Consider the following 21050-nt stretch of genomic DNA (forward strand, 5'->3'; position numbering starts at 1 on the left):
GTTTGGGATGTGATGGAGGACTCATTCCTGCCTGTGTAGATCAGCTCCCACACACAAGCACTGCCCACATGGGCTGAACGATGCCTATGGCATCTCAGGGTGCTTACTTAAGGAGGCGTTCCTTACACGTCTGTAAGCACAGTAAGTTGTCTAGAAAAACCAGTAACAATAGTGAAATGAAACAGGATGTGATTGTAACAAGGAAAAGATTTTATTGGAAAAAGATAATGTTTCCTCTCCTCCTTCAGTGTCTGTTACCCCTACCCCAAAGCGGTAACTTCACAGAGAATCAGATGTCAAATGGCCTGGACACATGCTATCAACCCCTGTAAACTCAGAGACATCATCAAACAATGTTTAAACCAGATTCAACAACTCACGCTGTGAAAGTGGTAGTTAAACAACTAAAATTCATGTTCTTCCATTTTTTTCTTTTTTTCTTTTTTCTTTTTTCAGTTTGTCTTCTTGTTCTTTTTAGTTTTGGCCTACTCAGAATTTCATACAAGGAGATGCACCACACAAGATGCAGTTACTACACGGGGAACTTTTTCAGCTTTGCAGACAGTCTTTTCTAAAGCTGTGCAACAGCTCAGACATTGGAATTTTGCGAAAGATGAATAAAAAGAAAACCTTAAACAGTCACGCTCATTTTTCTCTGTGTTCTTTTCTTCCAAAAAAAAAAAAAAAGAAAAAGAAAAAAAAAAAGTTATTAATGCTTTCTTTAGCTGCATTTTAGCAAAGGGATCTAATTTTGCTTGTTTATGAATTCAGTATGGGATTCACAGAATTGGAAGTGAAGATGCTAACAAGGGCCTAAAAAATCTTCCAGTGCCATGCAGCTGTACAAGTTGCCATTTTAAGATGAAATGCTATGTTTTCAAATTGTTTTATGGTATCGAGAAGAAAAAGCAAATTGAATTTAGAATATTTCAGTGTGTTGCCATTAATCATAAGCTTGTGTATGACACAATATTAATACTGTCATTAGTTCAGGTAAATTAATGCCTGAGTTGATATATGTGATCTCTTTAGCCTTATTGGCTTCCAGAATTTTAGGATCTCACAGTCTAAAAACATCCAAACACTTTATTGAGGAGAAGGCAATATTGCATCATCCCTACCCTTGCAAGCATTTCTATTTTTATTTGCATTGTTTTCCCATTGCTTCTACAGTAGTCCTCATCTGTAGGAATAACAAATTAATTGGCTGAAGGGACAACTTTCTCCTGAATGTAGAAACACATTCAGCTGCCTAATAAAGAAACAGCTTTCGCCCTCTTCTTGATTAACTGCTTCTTCTTGATAAACCTCCTTCAAGTGTTTTTCTCCTTTGTGTTTGGCACACAAATTTTATCTTTTCAAAACCTGTAACTTTATTATGGCATTCCAGAATAATATCCAAATTAATAATTCTGAACCAGTATGTAGATACTATATCACTGCTTATTACTGAGATTCACATTTCCTTAAGGTGTAGAGCTGAATTATCCTCCAATTTTTCTTGCTAAAATTCTGTTAATCTCACTGTTGTACTGATTTTTTTTTTTTTTTTCCATTAACATGTTGCTGCTATTGTGATGAGCAGTCTTGAAGAAGATTCCAATGTGAAAGTGATGCAATCTAGGCAAAGAGGGAAATACTTCTGGATGTTTACCAAAATTTGTCCAGGGAAAATTATGCCAATTATGAATATTTATTTGCTATCTTACAAACAGTTACATACCCATTGTATATAATTACAGTTGAATGTATTAGCTTGCTCCTGGGAATAAATGGATTCCCTAACTGCTGCTTCATCATCACAGTCAGTTCACCTATCTACTGCTATTGTGGAGTACCACAAAGAAATATTTACCAAAAATTTCAGCCTTCAAAATAAGAGCAAATTTTATGGATGTGGATAATATCTCACTAGCTTTATGAGCAACCTGTGGTTTGATCCTCAACATCCAAAGTTCTCTGGAGAATTTTGAGTTGATACTGCATGTGTAGGATGTAGCCCTTCTGTGCTTCTTACTTAGTAGCTGATTGTAGCAGGTTAGTCTTGGATGTTTACCCAGGAAACTTTGGGGGCTGTATTACCAGCAACCATGATGAGGAGCAGGATCCCAAGATTAGCTTTGGGATCTTCTGGTGATAAAGATGTATTGCCAGACACATACAGTGTTTCTTAATGCTTCCATGTTGGCTATCTATCACAGACATTTTTCTTATTTGCCTTTTCTAGGAATTTGTCATGATTGTTGTCTTTGGTTTGGAATTTATTATTCGTATCTGGTCTGCTGGATGCTGTTGTCGATACCGAGGATGGCAAGGAAGACTGCGCTTTGCAAGGAAACCGTTCTGTGTAATAGGTGAGTGTCCCAACTCTGGTTTAACATAAAAATAAAAGCCCTCCCTTCTGTTTTGCTTCAAAATGAAAACCAGTGAACTCAGTTTACAGTCATTAGGTTTAAATCCAAAATAGCTTTGCATTGACTGTCATCTACCCAAAGCATCTCTAGATATAAAATCAGAAGGTCTCTAATTACCAGTCAGCGTGTGTTATGTTCTCCAGAAGACATTTTCCTATGTGTGTCATTTACCTGACTTGTGTATTGGAATGATGAAAGGCTGAGAGCTGATCTCATTGAAAATTGTGGGAGTTGTGTGCATTTAAGGGCCACAAATCTTTAGACATCTTTTATATACACAAATACACGCTATACATATACACACACATTATGTGTCCTTTTTATTTAAATTTTTGCACTTACAAATGCATACATTTAATTAAATTTGAAAGCCTACCAAGAAACGAATATCAGTCTGTCTTCTCACAGCATTTCAAATTCCTCCATTGCTACTCTCTGCATAGTATATAATATCTGCAGGTGTTCTAAGAGTCTCTTTCTCCCCTTTTGCTCTGGAAATTCTTTTTGTAAATGATAAATAGACCCACAGCCAGTCAAAACCTTATTTTAAAAAATAATCTGCATGAAATGAGTTTCCCAATAAAAGCAGAAATCACAAATGGCTAACCAAATTAATTTGATGGTTTATTGTTTTTCTAATTAATATGGAGGCAATGCTTTCCACAGAACACCTGTGGAACTTCTGGATCTGAGCTGCTTCTCAGCTTGTCTCTAAACACCTTTTCCCTCAGCAGCCTTTAATTTATCTACTTTGTTCTGTTCAGACAACAAGGAAGATGTGCTGTTATCTTACCCAGGATCATTAGGTGCCAGGTCTCACACACTTGCCCCAAAATCAAATGTGTCTTTCTTCACAAAGGCAGCAGCTTTAGAAATTGTATAGAGAGCAAGTTACTCTTCATAGTAGAGAGAGGTGAGAATGGGGGTGTTCTATTAAAGCAGAGGTCAGAATGTGCTGGTCTTACTACAGAGGCCACCTGAAGCCACCATGGGCTTCATAGCTTTGAAGACAATTGCTAGAGCCAGATAGAGCAGCAAAGCTCAGTCCTTTGTAGCATGTGGATCAGAGTAGAAGATAGAAAAGAAATCATTTTTTAGGGAAAAAAAAAAAAAATAAATCATAAATATCAGGAGTGAGAGCTGTCTTAGAAGAGAGTACTGAAAGCCTAGTGGGGTAGGTCAGTAATGATGACATACTGTATCATTCAAATATCAAGAGAGTGGAGATGCTGATTTGGTTAAAAGTTGTGGTGGGACCTTCTTCAGGTACACTGGAAAGGTGGGTTGAGCAGTGAATAAGCTGGTGGACGTTAAATGTTCAGAAAGTAGCCACAGAACCAATAAGGACTGAATGCGAATTTGAGAAGCAAGGGAAAAACAATTTTATGGAAAAAAGCCCACAGAACCAGAGTAGAACCAGGCTGTTCATGTAGTGGGAGAAAGAAAATTAGTGATGGGGAGAAGATAATGGAGAAAAATCAAAGGATGAAGATAATGAAACGTTATGTCAGCATGTTCCTTTCTGTTTTCAACCTTTACTACCAACTTACAGTACCACACCTTTACCATATTTCACATTAATTCAGTTACAGAAAACACACAACAGAAACATGCAATGAAACAGTTAGTGGAGAAATGGAAATTTTAATAGACTGAGCATTAATTGTGGCTGTGTTAAGATTAATACTTAGCTCATTTAGATCTAAGCAAATCTATCCATTTTATTTTTGGTAAGAAAAAGGGATGAATAAACCTTTGATCTCTTACAATTCTATTTTCAGAAGAAAGAATGGGGTTATTATTTTTAAATATCCTTGTGTATGTCATTTATGAGCTCATGGGAATAAATATTCATTTGTATGTTTTATTACTAAGGTTTTCCTCTCTGGATCCTAATACTGAGATAGGCTGTTAAGGGTAGTTGAGGCTTACTATTGCTTCACTTCTTATTTGGTGGGGAAGGAGTTAATGAGTAGATTTGCTCTGGAGAGTTTCCCAGACTTTTCTTTACGTACTTGCTATCAACTTTCCCCTCTGTCTTGCCCTTCAGTGACCCAGTTCCCTTGAAGTATCTCACTCTATATCTGACATTATCAGCTGATCAGTTAATAATTTGGATAGCCCTTTTAAAAATGCCTTTAAATACTTTTTTTTCTGAGAATGGCCAAAAAGGCACCAAGATAGCAATAGTCCCATGCTACGTGGGGTTGCAAGCAGCAAGCAAGTACTGATGGTCCTTCATGTTTTTGCTAATTACAAAGTCCACAGGAGATCAGCTCTGGTTGTGGTTCAGTAGTGTGGCATATCTCATTATTTTGCAATCTGAATGCTCTGAAAAAGGACCTCCCATAGCGGAGAATAGTTTTTCCATTCAAACGTTTTTTCACAAACTATTTTAACCTTCTGCACAAAATCCACGTTAGTAAGGTAACTACACCAAATATGTTCCTTGTTTTGCTGGGTTCTGAAAACCTTTCTAGTTTGTAACAGCATTTACTTAGCAATTGCTGTTTTTCTCATAAATTTCTGCCTGTGATGACCTCTATTACACGTAGTTTAAGGGGAAGGTAGCTGTTCATTATTGTACATGATATTTTTCTGTCTTCAGGAGCAATTCAGTTGCCCTCCCACTCTTGCTGTGTGTCTGTGTTATGGAAAACAAATTCTTCAGTCCATCCATGTAGCTGGCAGGACTTGAGCAAGGAATTTCAAAGCCTAAGCTTTACACAAACTCTCAATTGAAATTTGGGTTTTGAAACTCTCATCTGCCCACTTCTAGTAATATAATATTTTTCCAGGACAACTACGATTACTGGTGGTCCAGGCTAGTGAAATGCTTCATGGCTATCAGTTAGTCTGTTAGTAGTTTCCCCACAGCTGCTTCTGTTTTACTTCTTGTCGAGCTATAGCAGGATGGAAGTGTCACAAGTTCACATTCTGTTGATGATGCAGAATGAGCGAATTCCCAACAGGAAGCTTAAGTTCATTATTTGTAATCATTAACTTCATGGCTGGCAAACCACATTTCAGAGCATTAAGTGATAGCAGTGGCAATTGAATGTTACTGGATCTATTTTTTGTTAATTAAAGTGGTAAACGAGCCATCATATGGTACTTCTGTCAAATCTTTATAAACAAGTCTATATATCGTGTGTTGCAAGATCTATAGAACCTTTATTTTATTTCAATGTCTTTATGTCATGATGTGTTTTGTGCCTTGGTATTTAGATACATAATACTGTTTAAATGCAGCCAGATAGTAAATGTGCTGCTCATGATAAACAATGTAAGCAGTCCTTTTCTGCTATAATTTGAACTTTAAATAACCCAGTGATTGTCTGTAATTAAGCATATGCTTGACCAAAGAGACACATTTCACATTGCATCTCATTATAAACCCCAACCATACCAAGTTCCAGCAGGAGCAAAGTCTTTCCTGGGGTGTTTTCCTGACATCTCCTGCCAGCCCCACTTGAACTCATCTCAGGAACACCCTGCCCACTTCATTCCAGAAAACGTGCTGACAGAACTAGTGTTCAGACTGGAAACAGAATTCCTTGGATGCTTTCAGCAGCCATAGTTATATGCAATGAATAGTCACTCTTTATGCTTTAAAACTAATATTTAATGGAATGTACTCGTATTTGACAGTCCTTGCTGCTGCGTTCATGCTGAAATTTCTTTCTGAAATGCGTTAAAGAATTAAGCAGCCTATATTTGTTAATTGACATGGGTTTTGATTTCACTGCTATATCACTATCATTTTATTTTGAGCAGAGAAGTGACCAACATGGATTAGGCAACCTGACTCAACTGTGTTTTATGTTCTCTTCTTTCCCCCCAAGGAGCTCTGAGGTAGTGGCACATTCCATTTTCATGAGTCTTGAGAACTGATATTTTTATAAGAGGGCTGAGCATGTTCTGTGCATCTGCTGATGGTCAAAAAAGTCAGTAAGACTAATGATTTTTTTGTTGTTGTTGTTAAATGATTTTTCATTGAAAAATATTGATTAACTGAAATCAAGATTATTTACATCAATTCCTCTTCCCTCATGAAAGCTATTTTACATTCAAGCTGGATCTTTTTTATCATCAAAATAAGAAGGACCCTTTCTCCCAGTCATATAGAACAGCTAATAATCTAGTTTCTGGATTCTAGATAAAGTAGAGTAAATATTTGTTAGGTCAGATTTGGAGCAGGAAATTACCATCCCTCACCCTTAGTGAAGTTATCCAAACATCAGTAAGTAACTCTCAATTAGTCCAGAGGGAGATGGTGGTTTACCGGTCAGTCGTACTCATCTGCTATGGAAGAAGCTTTGATTTGGCTTTTCCAAAGAACAATCAGACATTTATAAAAAACAGGGTTCTGGTAGTGCAAATTAGAAGAGATCCACACTAGTATGAATGAAGTGAATTAGAGCATAGGATTGTGAAGGACAGCAGTGAATCACAAAAGAAATACAATGTTATGATAAAACTTGTCTGTTAAGAGCCACAGACCTCTTACTATAAAGAAAGTATTGGTGATGTTAGACTTGCTTCCTTAGAAGGCTACTGAAAATATTTTCTCAAGTATTGAGTGGTTGTTTCCATTCCAAATAAGACTAATATAAGTTAGTACCTGTACTAGAATGTTCAATGATTCCTAATTCATTCATTTTTACTGGGAAAGTCTCCTGAGGTCACTATCACATGACTAACCCACTACAATAGTCTGTACACATTCATTCAGATTCTGTAAATTATTTATGGAATGTTTCAAATGATTTATGATCTCACATTCTTTAATTTCTCAAAATCTACATATATAAGTATTCTGAATTATTATTATATATTATGTGCTATAAAATATTGTGTGTTATAAATACATATTACAGAACTTCCAGTGCCTCTTGTGAGTCATAAGGCTTCAATGACTCGGAAAGTTACAATAAGTAACTTTTGCCCAGTCTATAAGTATACTTTCACTGATTTCCTTCATTTGATTTGAGGTATTCACGTGCTGCCTTACTAAGCTGAGTTCTCATTGTACCAATAGATAAATTGCTCAACTTATCTCAGATATGTGTAAATCTTCCTCCAATCCAAAGTAAAATAATTTAACGTAAGCAGGGGTGTGAAATGTTCAGAGACAGGCATGATTGTTCCAAAGCCACTTACCTGCCTATCTCAGCATATGGAGTCTCAAAAACAGTAAAGTAGCTGATTTGTTTTTAAATTCCATCATTCACAGCATCTAGAAAACACAATTTTAATGAAGTGAGGGAATATGTCAGAGCATAACTGACTGAAGGAAATACTCATTTTTCTTGGCATCTTCTCAGCTATCATGCTGCACATCAGCTGCTTTGGTAGCGTGACATTCTTTGCAACTTCCATATGTGATCATTGTCAGCTCCTTCCCCTGACTTCTCTTTGAGAAGAACTGCTCCTTCGGTGGCTATAAACGTTTTACTTTTGTAACAGTGAATTATGCTCTCCAGGCAGAAATTGGATAACATTTCCAAAGAGGTTCATAATGGCATCCTATTAAAGTAGACATTAGCTATTTTGTACTTCTGCTCCTGCCCATTACTCTGTCCTTAGTATATGTACAATTTCTTGGTGAAATCACTAGGTTGTGGTATCACTATATTTCAAAAGCATGCTCTGTGTTATACAGGATGCTCCAAAAGTAATGTCTCCTATTAATTTATATAGAAACAACAATGGTTATTTATAAAGAGCACAGAAACACTATTAGATAGATCAAATTCTCAGCTACAAACACTATTTTTTACAGTCGCCACCACTAGCTATGCATTTTGCCAGTTGTGAAAAAGAGCCTGCATGGCATGCTCGTAAAAATCTGTTTGACCAACTAGAATGTGGCTTGTCATTCACATCACTGTCACCACTGCTGAAACACACCACCCACCGCCTCACTGTGCACACATCTACTGCTTGGTCTCTACAAATGATCAGCAAGTGTCAGTGAAAGTCAGTGAGTGACATTTTTTATATATGGAGGAATTCAATTCCATGTTTGCTTCATATGCACTTCCATGTCAGGCACTATGTTGGGTGTCTCTGCTGTCATCTGTCACGTGGCAATAAAATGTAAAAGAATACTGATGGGAAGATTCAGCCTCTACTGCCATACCACCAGAATCCGCCTCTGAAGCCATGGACCAACATAATAAAACAGGAGTCATTACTTTCAGAGCAGCCCTCATACTAACAAGCTGACACTTATTTAGGGGTGCTGAAGCAGCATCTGAACATAAATGTCAATGCTAATCCCTTGGCACCATACATCTTGGTTCATTTGAGCCACATTTAACTACTCCTGCAGGTGTTTGCTGAAAAAGAAACAGGCTTTCTCATGTGATATCCCATCCCCACACTCTGAGCACTGATGACAAAATGTGAAGAAGTCTCAGGGGGATTATCTGCTTGGCATGTACCGGAGGAATCTTCTAGAATGGTTTTAAAGCAATATTGGAATGAGTGACAAAACCTTTGTGTGCACTTTGTTTCTTTTATATTCACCCTGCATCACATAGTATCGGGCAGTATGCTTCTGTCTTATGTTTACTGTATGACTTTCAGCCTCTTTGTTGTTTTTAGTTTGAGTTGCATTATAATTAATATTGTTTTAATAGTTTTTTGTTTTATTGCTGCCTTTTGTGAAGACTGATATATTTCTATTCGAGTCATCAGTGTGTGAGCTAAAAGAGGGCTATAGATGCAGGCTTATAAATGCAGGTTTTGCCCAGTGTTACCTTCAGCATAGTCAAACTGATTGCCAGATGTCTTCATCCTGCCTTGCAGTAAGCTTGTAAGTGATTAGAAGGCTTGAAGAATGTTAGTTTACACAGATGTTTCCATTCTTTTCCATCCTTTTGGAGAGCTGTGTGTTGCCACCAGTGCTGCTAAGGGACTGGAAGCTTGATGGGCACAATAGTCCAGTGGGAATTACAGCAGTCTCTTTAACGATTGTGCCTTGCATGGTTGCCCTCAAATTGCTGCTGAAAAAAAAAAAGAAAAAGAACTTGTGTACGGGAGGAAAAAATACAGGTTTTAAATTTCTCCTTTTTACAGCTGCTGTGTTAAATAGAGCAATTAGGAAGAATTTTACAGTGTAACAACATTGTTTCATTGTGTAACGGAGTTGAATATATCCCAAGTTTAAGACAGCTATGTAGAAATATTTGCATAATTCTAGAAATCAAATTGGGCATGTCCTGCACATGTTAATTTCCTCTCCTTCCTACCCACCCCTCAGCACCAGGATGCTAGAACATGAAGTCTCCTCTTAAAGAAAAACTATCTTTTTTACCTTTAAGGTTTTGTTTAAAGTCTCCAAAGTAAAGATTTTACATTTCCACTGGGAGGTGACAATGCTGTCTACAGGAGATCTAGGGAATGTGTCCACTAGACCTATGTTAATTGAACACATCAGCTCCAAAATGGTGTAAGTGCTTAGTGCCTGGCAGAGCCATCTGTTCTCACCACAGAAAGAGACAGTCTGGAAAACAGCCATGGGTTAGAAGAGCCACATGACCCAGGCCCACCACTGCCACCTCAACCTGCTCCTGAGACCCACATTTGGGCCTGCTTCATTTCAGACATACCCAAGGGATTGCACATACCCCAAACAAAGTGGAAGGTCACAATGACCATCAGACACAGTCCTGTGCTAATCAGTCACCCCTTCCAGCCAGCTGGGGGAAACTGAGAAAGCTGGAGCTAGTACTGTACTCACTCCTGCTTCTCTTCAGGATTATAGCACTTGTATTCTCCAAAAATAAAGCATCTTGCTGGCACTGTAGTCCTTTGTGGGCTTTCCACCCACACGTGAAGGCAGCTTGGTGGTTGGAAAATGCAGTAAATTCTGTATTTATGGAAGCAGAGAAGTCGCTGGAGGTATTCACGCTGCCTGTGCAGCCATCTGAGATAGCTGTGTAGGTTAGGAATGCAAGCTGTGATCAGTCAGGAGGGAGAGGTGCATGTCTCTGGAAGGCTCAGAAAGCACAAGGAACTTATCTCTTCCAGGTGACACAGAGAGGCCATATTCCTACCTTCAGCACCTAACTCAGCTATACAGATTCCCTTTCTCTCCACCTACAGACTTTTCCTCTCCCCCAGAGAACGCTTATCTCCCCTGACGTTTTCAGCATCTTTACCTCTTAATTTTTCCTTGCCCATTCCCAATTAGTTTTTGTCTGTCTACTTTCACCCTCTGTTTCTGTTCCCGTGGTTTTTGGCCTTTCCACTCTGTACTGCTGCACTGCCTTTGCTTTAAACACAACCTGGAAACATGCAAGGAAACATGGGTCCTGTACGTTTCTTCCTGCTTTGTTGCAAGAGCCCACTGTACAGAGAGAGCACTGCCTCCCTGCTGACCTAGGCTAGGCAGAAGACAGGATTGGTATTTTTCTACATGTGAGCTGCTGCCAGTATCCCCTGAGCAGGTTGTTCATACTTGTAGCTCAGACAGACACGCTTATATGGGAATCTGAAAAACCTGATTCCAGTAATTCATGGTGAAACATCCAGTCCAATTAATTTTTTCTCATTATTATTTTATGTCCCATGGCAATGAATTTTACAGGTCAATTGCATGTTTTGTTGTTTTTTATCAGATATAAATTGTCTTTTGATCTCATTTTTATAAGGAAGGGTAAACAGGAGGCGTTCACCAGGCCTTCTTGTCTTTTGCTGGTTTGCATACCTCTATCTGCTATCTCATACTTGTCTTCTGACTAACTGCTCCTGAATTATTTAGTCCTTTCTCACTGCACGTCCTGCCATGCCTGCAGTTATTCTGTGTTTTTCCTGCTTGTAACTTCACCCGTCTTTTACAGTCTGACTTAATGAACATGGTTATTTATCAAGCACGTGTATCACCATCCATTCTGCTGTATTTCCATCCAGAAGTCTTCACTGTTTTTTCCTGCACAGCAGCAGCCCTTTTTGGGAAGGTCTGCTACCATGCAGGGGAAAGCCACAGATGTAGTAGAGTGACTGGCCAATGCTGCTTTCCCAGTGTTTGTAGGGTATAATTTCTCTGGCATGAAGCAGTTACTGGGCAGAGCAAGTGAGGATTTATGGAAAGGAGCTGCATGTTTTGCTCGTAGTTTGTGGTTGGACACAAAGATAGGATTTTAAATGTCTTTCTGTCGGCCTATCTTAAAGTTAAATAAAGCTCAGGCTGAATCATTACTGCTTTCTTCCTTTTGGAAGATGCATATCAATAACTTTAGGATCAATGATTGGAGAAGGCTAATAAAGTATAAATCCATGAAAGGCTGGTAATTGAAGTTAATCTTAGCTTGCAGGAGGCCCTTGTTTTTTAAGATTTATTGAGCCAGCTGTTAATAATATAAAGATGTTTGCTGAGGACTTATTCAGTCCACAGAAAGAGTGTGTACTCAACAGTGCTATGAACCTTAACTGCTAACTCTACAAAGGAGTAATGTGGGAACATTTGACATCATTATTCCTATCTGGACTGAATCAAAAATTGTAACCATAACTACAATTTAAATTTCAGTATTTAGAGTCATATAATCATAGAATGGCCTGGGTTGATAAGGACCACCAACGATCACCTAGTTTCAATAACCCTACTATGTGCAGGGTCACCAACCACCAGACCAGGCTGCCCAGAGCCACATCCAGCCTGGCCTTGAATGCCTCCAGGGATAGGGCATCCACAGCCTCCTTGGGCAACCTGTTTCAGTGTGAAGCATGGAACTTGTGAAAAACTTTCTCCTAATCTCCAACCTAAAACTCCCCTGTCTTTGTTTATAACCATTCCCCCTTATCTTATCATTGTCCACTCTTGTAAACAGCAATTCCACTTCCTGTTTATGCTCCCTTCAAGTACTGGAAGGCCACAATGAGGTCTCCCTGGAGTTTGTGTTATTTTATATGCATGTTGAAAAATTTAGTGTAATTTATCATAAGTACTATCAATTCCTACTATTTTGTTTCAGCCAGAAAATGCAAGGTAACATGTTGACGAGCTGCTTGTCTAAACAGACACACTTTGGCTCTGTAAAATTAACTTGTATCCCAAAGAAATGTCCATATTTCCAGGAAGCCGCTTTCATTTCACATTAAAATAGTTTGCTTACTCATATGATTTCAGTACATTGCAAATGAAAAATAGAGATGAAGAGAAAGGTTTGAGACAATTTGTCTCATTTGATTTTGTCTCTGGAGTAAGGCTCAGCTGATGAGTAAGAAAACCTGAGTTTCTACACACAGATCAGCTTTAGTGCACTCCTTAGAACTGAAGTCAGTGACTAATGTAGCCATTGTCAGAAGAAAAAAAAAATCAATAGAGTAAAAGTAGTAACTTCTGTTTTTCTTGAATTCCACTTCAGTACCTAGAGAGTATTACACATTTGTCTAATTTCTTAATTTTCTGTGTGCGTTGCCACGCAGTCCTGTCTTCCTGTTTTTCTACAGCAATAAAAGTCAATTTTCACACTCATCTGTGTTTATCTCTGAAGAGGATCTTGGTACACAAACCTATTCTACTTTCTTGCTTCTAAAAATACCAAGTAGTGTCACATCTTGAAAAACAATTACAACAGGAAGCAAAATCACCAACATGTTTTGCCAGCGAGGACAATTAAGACAGTTTCCATTCAAAGAGTGTCATATATTTGAAAACCCAAAGACCTTTTGGCTGGAGTGACAACAACATCTGCAAAAATCAAACAGCGTCATCTATCCCAAGAATTTCCTGAAGATATCCTGCCAATTACTTTTACTAGTAGGTGATGATTAATCATAACCTGTCTGGCATCCAAGCAGAGAGATCTGATCTCTGACCAGAAAAGAAAAGCCTATATTCAGGCATTGCTGAGAGCAAATTCTGCCAGGACTCAAGATACTAAGCACCATTATTTATAGTGTATGCAGAACTCAAGAGTATCTTGTATTGTTTGGGTTGGGTTTGGGGTTTGTTGTTTTTTTTTTTGTTTTCTTCCAAAGCTGAGGTCTTGTTTCTGCAAATCTACTCAGTGGGAAGTGCAGAACGCAGCTTCCTGCCCTTCACAAATTACTCTAGAGATGTTGAGGTGATATAATTCAGTGGATGACATCAAAATCATTTTTTATAGGCTTAAAAACAACATCATATCAGTTTTCAGAGGGTGATTTCAGGTAACCTTAAAAGACTGTATGCCTCTAAATAGTCTCCAAAAATCTACTTCGCAGATTTTGACAGTCTTATACAAAATGAACTGGACTTTATCAATAAATAGTGCTGCTCCTTCCAGTGTGACAATTTAAAAAAGTATATGATAACATCCATCATCTCTCTTACTGCAGTCTCAATTGTCTGTCTATTTGGAGATTTAATTCCAGATTCAATCCTAAAATTATTTTTCAACAAAGATTTTGCATGTTTTTGAGATAAAAATATTGAAAATTCTTGACTTCTGAGGTTAATGTTTAGATGAGGTCATTGGAAGTTCAACCCATATTCAGACAGATTTTGTTGCTTTAACTATGTGAAATATCCCTCTGATTTTGTAGCAGTGGGACTATTCACTGAGCAAAGGAACTGCCACCTGGCAAAAACATTACAGTTTGCCTCTTTACAAATTAACTATTGCATCATGCTCTAATGCTGGATTTTATTCTTTGCCTTCTTGAACCAGTAGAGGGAAGTGGTTAATCCCATGTTTGAAGCTAAAAGCATTTTGTAGCCTTTTCCATTCTGTGACCTTTCTCAACAAGTGTTCAATGAATAACGATACAATTATTTTCCTCTCTGAATGCCCCTCTGTTTGGGTATTCAGAAGCCTGCCTTAAACTCTATAAATGTCTTCCTTTATTTTTTAGGGAAACCTACAGGATTATAAGGTACACCAAGACTGGATATGTTACTGGCTTTGAAAAAGTCTGCTGTTCCTGTAGATGAGTTCGTATAAATTTAAGAATCTGAAAATAAATAAATAAATAAATAAATAAAATAAAAAAAGAAAGAAGGAAAGAGACCTTATTTTCCTATATTGCTGCAGATGTTAATCATTAGGAAATACTTCAACTGCCTTGAACAGCCAGTTGATATCAGTATCAGATAGACCCCATTGAAAATAGTTTTTGTTATCTTTCTGTATCAGGACATGCTGGAATTCACTACTCCAGAATGTGTGTTGTGTTAATTGTGTGCCATAGTGTTCGATTAAAATTCAAAGTACAAAGTGATATTTTTATTTAGAAGGAAAGGTCATTCCAACCCATCAGTATTAAATGCAGGCAAAGTTTTAAATGCAGAAAAAGCAGACACTATCTTTTTATTTCATAATACATTGAAGAAGATGCAAGAAAAAGAGAGAAACTGCAGGTTTGTATAGCAGTTTGAGTGTATGTATGAGCTGTGAGCAGGTGAGGGGTGGTCATTAATTACATGCAGGTGACTTGGACTGGATGACATTTGAAGGTCCCTTCCAACTCAAATGATTCTGTGATTCTGTGATTTCCTAACACCATCCTGATATCATTCCTGTAACTTTAGAGATTGCCCTGATGATGGTATATGAATCATAAAATGAATCATAGAATGGTTTCAGTTGGAGGGGACCTTAAAGATGGTCTAGTTCCATCTTCCCCTACTGTAGGCATGGGCACCTCCCTCTAGAACAGGTTGCTCAAAGCCCCATCCAGCCTGGTCTTAAGTGCCTTCAGGGAGAGAGAGCATCCGCAGCCTCTCTGGACAACCTGTTCCAGTGCCTCACCACCCTCACAGTAAATAATTTCTTCCTAATATCTAGTCTAAATCTGCCCTCTTCCACTTTAAAACCATTTCCCCTCGGGACCTACTTCAACAACCCCAAGTCCATCTTGTGTTTGGGGCTCCAGGACTGGACACAGTACTCCAGATGAGGTCTCATGACAGCAGAGTAGAGGCACAGAATCCCCTCCTTCAACCTGCTGGTCACACTTCTCTTAATGCAACCCAGGATACAGTTGGCCTTCTGGGCTACACGCGCACATTGCTAGCTCATGTTGAATATTTCATCAACCAACACTCCCAAATTGTTCTCCTTAGGGCTGCTCTGAAGCCATATCAAGGCTTTGGGATATTTCAGTAAGGTTTCCATGCTCACCCTTTTATCTTTTCCCATCACATTTTTTAACCAGTGCTGTAAAATTTTAAAGCATCCAAAAAGCTCAGAATAGGGACATTGTATTGAAAAAGCCATGACAAATAAAACAACCCATTATGATTATTTGTGAGGCCTGTTTTTTGTATTAGGAATCTCTTGGTCAGTTTCTGACCACTGGAAGTACATACAGTTTAGAAATGCTAGCGATGTATCTATCAGCAACCCATATGGCCACAAGTTTCTGGCTGTGCTTGAGCAGGGTAAGCTAGCCCAGCGTCAGTCTTCCTCTGTAAAGTGGGGAACTCCGTTTGGCACATACCTCATGAGCTGTTGCTGCTTTTCAGGTTCTTGCATTACTTGGCTTCATCCACTTGTGACTATTTTGATGAGACTGGACAATATAAAAATGTAATATGCTACACACATAATTCTAGGTTCATTGGTTTTCTTTTTTTCTGGGCTCATCGGGTGTTAATGTAGTGAGTGTCAAATGAAAAAGCTTTTGCCAAATTACTACTAAGAAAGCTTCTGTGTGATCTTGGGAGTTTTGAGCAGTATTGGATGAAAGGTCTGAAATGAAGGAATACTTTGTGTGAAATTTAATTTGAAAGTGTTCAAAACTGACCACTGCAAACCTTGCCAGTAAGATCCAGAATCTCAGACTGGAGTTAATGAGGGAAGACGCTATCTGCAAAGATAGTAATTTAAGAGATATTTCTAAATATTGAATAAAACCTTCCTCATAGCTGAGGAGATGGCTAAAGTTTGGAAGATCCTAAAATAGTAGCTTGAAATAAAGAAATAAGTGTGCTTCAGGAGCATCTATCTTATAGTAAGTCATGACAAGGGATATTTGGAACTACACCGCCCATTATTCATTCACATCTCAGTGTTTTCTGGTGCTTTACAGCAACGTAGAATGAATCATAAGTTCAAGTTCAGTTAATTGAGATACTTCTATTTACTTCTATAAAATTAATAATTTGCCCATAAACCACTTTCTGGCTTTGTTTTTTAGTTCTTGATTTTCCAGTTTTGTCCGTAAAAGAAAAGAGGAAATATTGATAGAATTTTCTTAAAGCCTTCCTAAAATACAGAAATACCATGGAGATTTTACCTGTAAGCCAAAGGAAATGACACTTGAGCTATGCTGGATAAAAACGTAGTGGAGAAAAAATCATATTCAACTTGTTATTTTCCAGTGCAGATAAGCTTAAATAAGAAAGCAAATTTGACATATTCAGAAGTGACTTTAAACCATTGCAACTTTTTGTTCGGACTCTGCTTTCATTCCAGGAGAGGTTTATTTTGATTTATCTTACACCTGCTCCTGGCAAGTTAAACTACACTGAAATAATCTGCTTGCCTGCCCCCAAGGAAACAGAGCCAGGGAGGGCTGCCTTTGGAAATGGACATTCTTTCCTTCCCAGCTTGAGGAGGTTTTTTCGAGGCAGAGTGTATTGTGAAGAGGTGAAGAAAATGAGAAAGGTGTGAAAGAAACACCAGTAGACTGGGAAGGCTCTCTTTCCTCCTCCAACTGTTTTGAAGCACGTCCATGCATTTTCTGTTCATCCGCTCCCCCATGCCTTCCTCACCACTTTGCCTCTCTTCATCTTTGCTTTCCATCTTGGAAGGTCTATGTGAGTTGGCAACTCCCTTGGACCAATACTAAAGAGAGGGGGAAATGAGCTATGCTGTTGTTGGCATTTTCATCTCACATAGTCAGAAGGGATCAGAGACTTTCAGTGGGGCAGAAGGACCGGGTGTTCCCAGCAGATGCTGTGCGGTGCTGGGAGAGGTGAATTAATCTGAATTTTTTGCACTGTTATAACAAAAGCTGCCAGAATTCCTGGTATGGGAAAGAATAAGTAAAGTGTCAAATCATTTGCTTTTCTAAAAGAAAGTCACATTCAAAGCAGCTGAGGGAAACCAAAGCTCTCCAAAAGCACATAAATCATTTCTGGACCAAAAACATAATTCCTAATATTTGGATGATATTTTTTAAGTTCTAAGACTGTTTTTCTGGAGCGCACACAGGTTTTTTGATGATGTCTGATTTCCTTTTAGCTCCCCCCACTAATTAGAAATGGCTGCTATATTGCTGGTGTGCTCAGGACAGTGTGGTTCAAGCCAAGCTAAATGTGGCGTTCTTTTAACCAGAGATGCTCCTTCTTCAACACAGTCCATATTGCTCACAGCTCTTTTGCACACCCTACATGAGGCTCAGATACAGATAAACACTCCTAAATATAGAAGATTGCTTGTAGGTGGGTATGTATGTGCTGCACATCCATACTTTCAGTCGGACAAGATCTAGGGCTTAGTTCAGCAGGATAAATTGAGGTGTCCTCTGTTACATGATATTCCCTGCTCTCCAGCTATTTCTCCAAAAGGGCACAGGCTTCCCAAGTCTGAGGGCATATCTACTGGACCTAGTGGATGTCTCAGATACCTTAGGGCATCTCGAATGGCACCGGACAAATAAATTCAGGCAGATGAAACAATCCTCTTTTTGTGCCAAGCCCTGAGCACAAGTCAGCTGAGCAGTCAGCAGGAGCCTTCCTAAGGGTTAGCACACCACGCTTAGTTGACGTGGTTGCCTTGTGCTGCATGGGGTATTTAGGCACCTGATTCACAGCTTAAGACTTCAAATGTCTTAACATGGAGCTGAATCCTACCACACTTCTTTTTATGGTTTCCATTAGGATTGATGATATCTGTAACTTTTTCCGATCAATTGTCCTGTTTCTGAATTCTTACCCAGACCTGCTGTATCTGGTTACTATGCTCTTGAGCTCTGCACTGTGCGGAGACACCCCAGAATATATTATCTACTTCTGGCTCTCTAAACTTGCTAGATTTACATCTAGAAGCAAATTCAGTTTTACAGTAGCCAACTATATGGTAGCCAAATATGATCCATCTATGTAGAAGACAAAGGCACTATAAAATGTCAGAGCAGAAGACAAGCAGAAGGTCAGCCTAGGCTGGTATACTTGTCCAACAGCGACACTAGCCAGTAATGGGTGGTTAGGGAAGATTACACAAAGAGGACAACCATGTAGTAATATCTGTCAGCCTCTATTGCCTTGTTACTTTGAGACTTCCTGAGCCAGAAGTAGGGTCTAGGTGTTTATTTGACCTGGATTGTTTTCTCCTGTGAGATTACCCAGTTGGTTATGAACTGATGTAAACTTTTATTGACTTGTGGCAAAGGCTTGTGCAATTTTACAGGACACTCCTTGTACCACAAAAGTGTCTGTACCCTTAGTAGTATGGTAAGATGACAAAACCATCTTGGCACAAGGTGTGTTTTATACCTAACACAAAAGAAGTAAAACTCATATCAGCATGAAATTCTTATCTGTGGATGTGGTTTTAGATTATTCTTGCATAATAACATAGAAACAGCACAAAATCTTCAGATTTGAACCATGTAAAAAAAGACTTTAAAAAAGACTTTAAGCTTTTAAAGGTCGGGAAATTAATGATGAGGTGGTGAAGTAACAGTTTGCTCTGTCCTTTTCCACTCTCTGCATACTATTATGTCTGCCCCTATCAGCACAAAAGAACATTGTTCCTTCTCACAGTATCCATGTGCCTTCGCTACTATCTTCTCATCTCTCTTTAAATGCCGTTCTGGCTCAAAGGGCAGTTGGCTGATTAGTTCATGCAGAACAAACTCGCTCTCACAGCTTGAATCTGTGACCTGAAGAAATAAATCCTAACACTTGCTAGACTGCAAAAAAATCTTGCCAGGCTGCCAACTGAAAGAATGCTTCTGAGTGCCCAGCACTATATTTTTTCCTTTCCAGGAAATGGTACATCAGAGCAGTTGGGTCCAGAAACTATATGCCTGAACAGTGTTTGTACTCACAGGAAACCAATAGGTCTGGTTCCAATGGAATCTCACCACTGAGGCTGCTCTATTTTCTTCTTTCATTTTATTTTATTTTATTTTATTTTATTTTATTTTATTTTATTTTATTTTATTTTATTTTATTGCTTTTCAATAGTAAAGTTGCTATGTGAAAGGGGAAAACATTCAAGACCATCTACTAATTTGTTCAGGTACTACACCAGTCTTCAAAGTTCAAACATGAGGATCCTTCAAATCTGCTCCTTTTATTCATATGTTTTCAAAATGACTGCCATCAGTTTTCACCCTAGGGATCTCTCAGGACATACTTTGACTCCAGCCTTCACTTCACATCCCTCTCTCAAACAGGATTCACTGCTTTGGATTCCCACCCATAGTCTCTCTTTTGTCCCCTGTCAGCTCATGAACAATACATGTTATTGATTGGTACGTGGACATTAATGTTTTCTATAATGTATTTCTTTCAGACATCATTGTTCTCATCGCTTCAATAGCAGTTGTTTCTGCAAAAACTCAGGGTAACATTTTTGCAACATCAGCACTGAGAAGTCTTCGTTTCCTACAGATCCTTCGTATGGTGCGCATGGACCGAAGAGGAGGCACTTGGAAATTATTAGGTTCAGTAGTTTATGCACATAGCAAGGTATGTAATCGTAAGCGCTGGTTTTGAGGTCTTCACTGGATTCAGCATGAGTCCAAGGAGATAAATACTAATCAATTTTGAGCAGAATATCTAGAATTTCCTGAAATAACATCAGTTGTATTGAGCATTGATACATTTATGCAAGGCCATATTAAATAAGAAAAGGTTTTGGGAATGTGTTGAAAATGTTGGTCTTGACGTTCTACTGTAATTCTACATACATTGGTAAAGTTCCCGGAGCATCAAAGGAGTAGATTTGGCCCATTTTTTAGAGAAAATTTGCTCAGCAGGGAAGCATTTGACTTTTAACTACTCAAATACAAAAACAGGACATAGATATTTTCACTGTCTTTCTCAAAATGCCATTCTGTTCAACCATTCAAATGTATATTAATCTCTGCTTTGTTTTATCTAGGAATTAATCACAGCCTGGTACATAGGATTTTTAGTACTCATCTTTTCATCTTTCCTGGTTTATCTGGTGGAAAAAGATGCAAATAATCAGTTCTCCACATATGCAGATGCTCTCTGGTGGGGCACAGTAAGTACACAAAAATAATACGCTCTGCTTTGTGAGTATGCTAGAGTGCTTTGGATTTAACCTGCTGTTGATTTTAACTTAGTGAGATGTTCAGTAAATTGTTTCCACTGGCAGAAAGCTGGTCCCAAAGTCTCCCTACTCCAGCTATTAATTTGTACATCCATAGTTCATTTTACTCCATCCTGCAGAACAGCTGTGTGTGAGTTTCTGCTCCAGATCAGATCAGTGGACCTCCAATAGAAGAAAGCATTTTATTTTTTAAACCAGATCTTTTCAGAAATACATTTTGTAGTAGTGTCCCACAAGGAGCTGCGTCGATCCAAATGAGAGCTATAAGCTGCAGAGCAAGAAGTGTCAGGGAAGTGGGAATAAGATTCTTACATCAGCTCTGCAGTGAAAGGAACTGTTTCTTCACTGACCTTAGAATGAAGTTGTTTCTTCTTCCCTGTGCCTT

The 21050-nt window shown here is 38.5% G+C and overlaps 1 protein-coding gene across 1 annotated transcript in view; it reads left to right on the forward strand.

The window, feature by feature from the left end:
- KCNQ5 (potassium voltage-gated channel subfamily Q member 5) overlaps positions 1-21050 on the forward strand; it is a 250172-nt gene that overhangs the window by 182610 nt on the left and 46512 nt on the right. Inside the window, exons 3-5 of the mRNA XM_072333173.1 lie at positions 2228-2354; positions 19880-20055; positions 20471-20596. Coding sequence (XP_072189274.1) covers positions 2228-2354; positions 19880-20055; positions 20471-20596 — 429 coding nt within the window. The remainder of the gene's footprint in view (positions 1-2227; positions 2355-19879; positions 20056-20470; positions 20597-21050) is intronic.

Source organism: Excalfactoria chinensis, chromosome 3 (assembly GCF_039878825.1).
Source record: "Excalfactoria chinensis isolate bCotChi1 chromosome 3, bCotChi1.hap2, whole genome shotgun sequence".
In the NCBI taxonomy this organism is placed as follows: Eukaryota; Metazoa; Chordata; class Aves; order Galliformes; family Phasianidae; genus Excalfactoria; species Excalfactoria chinensis.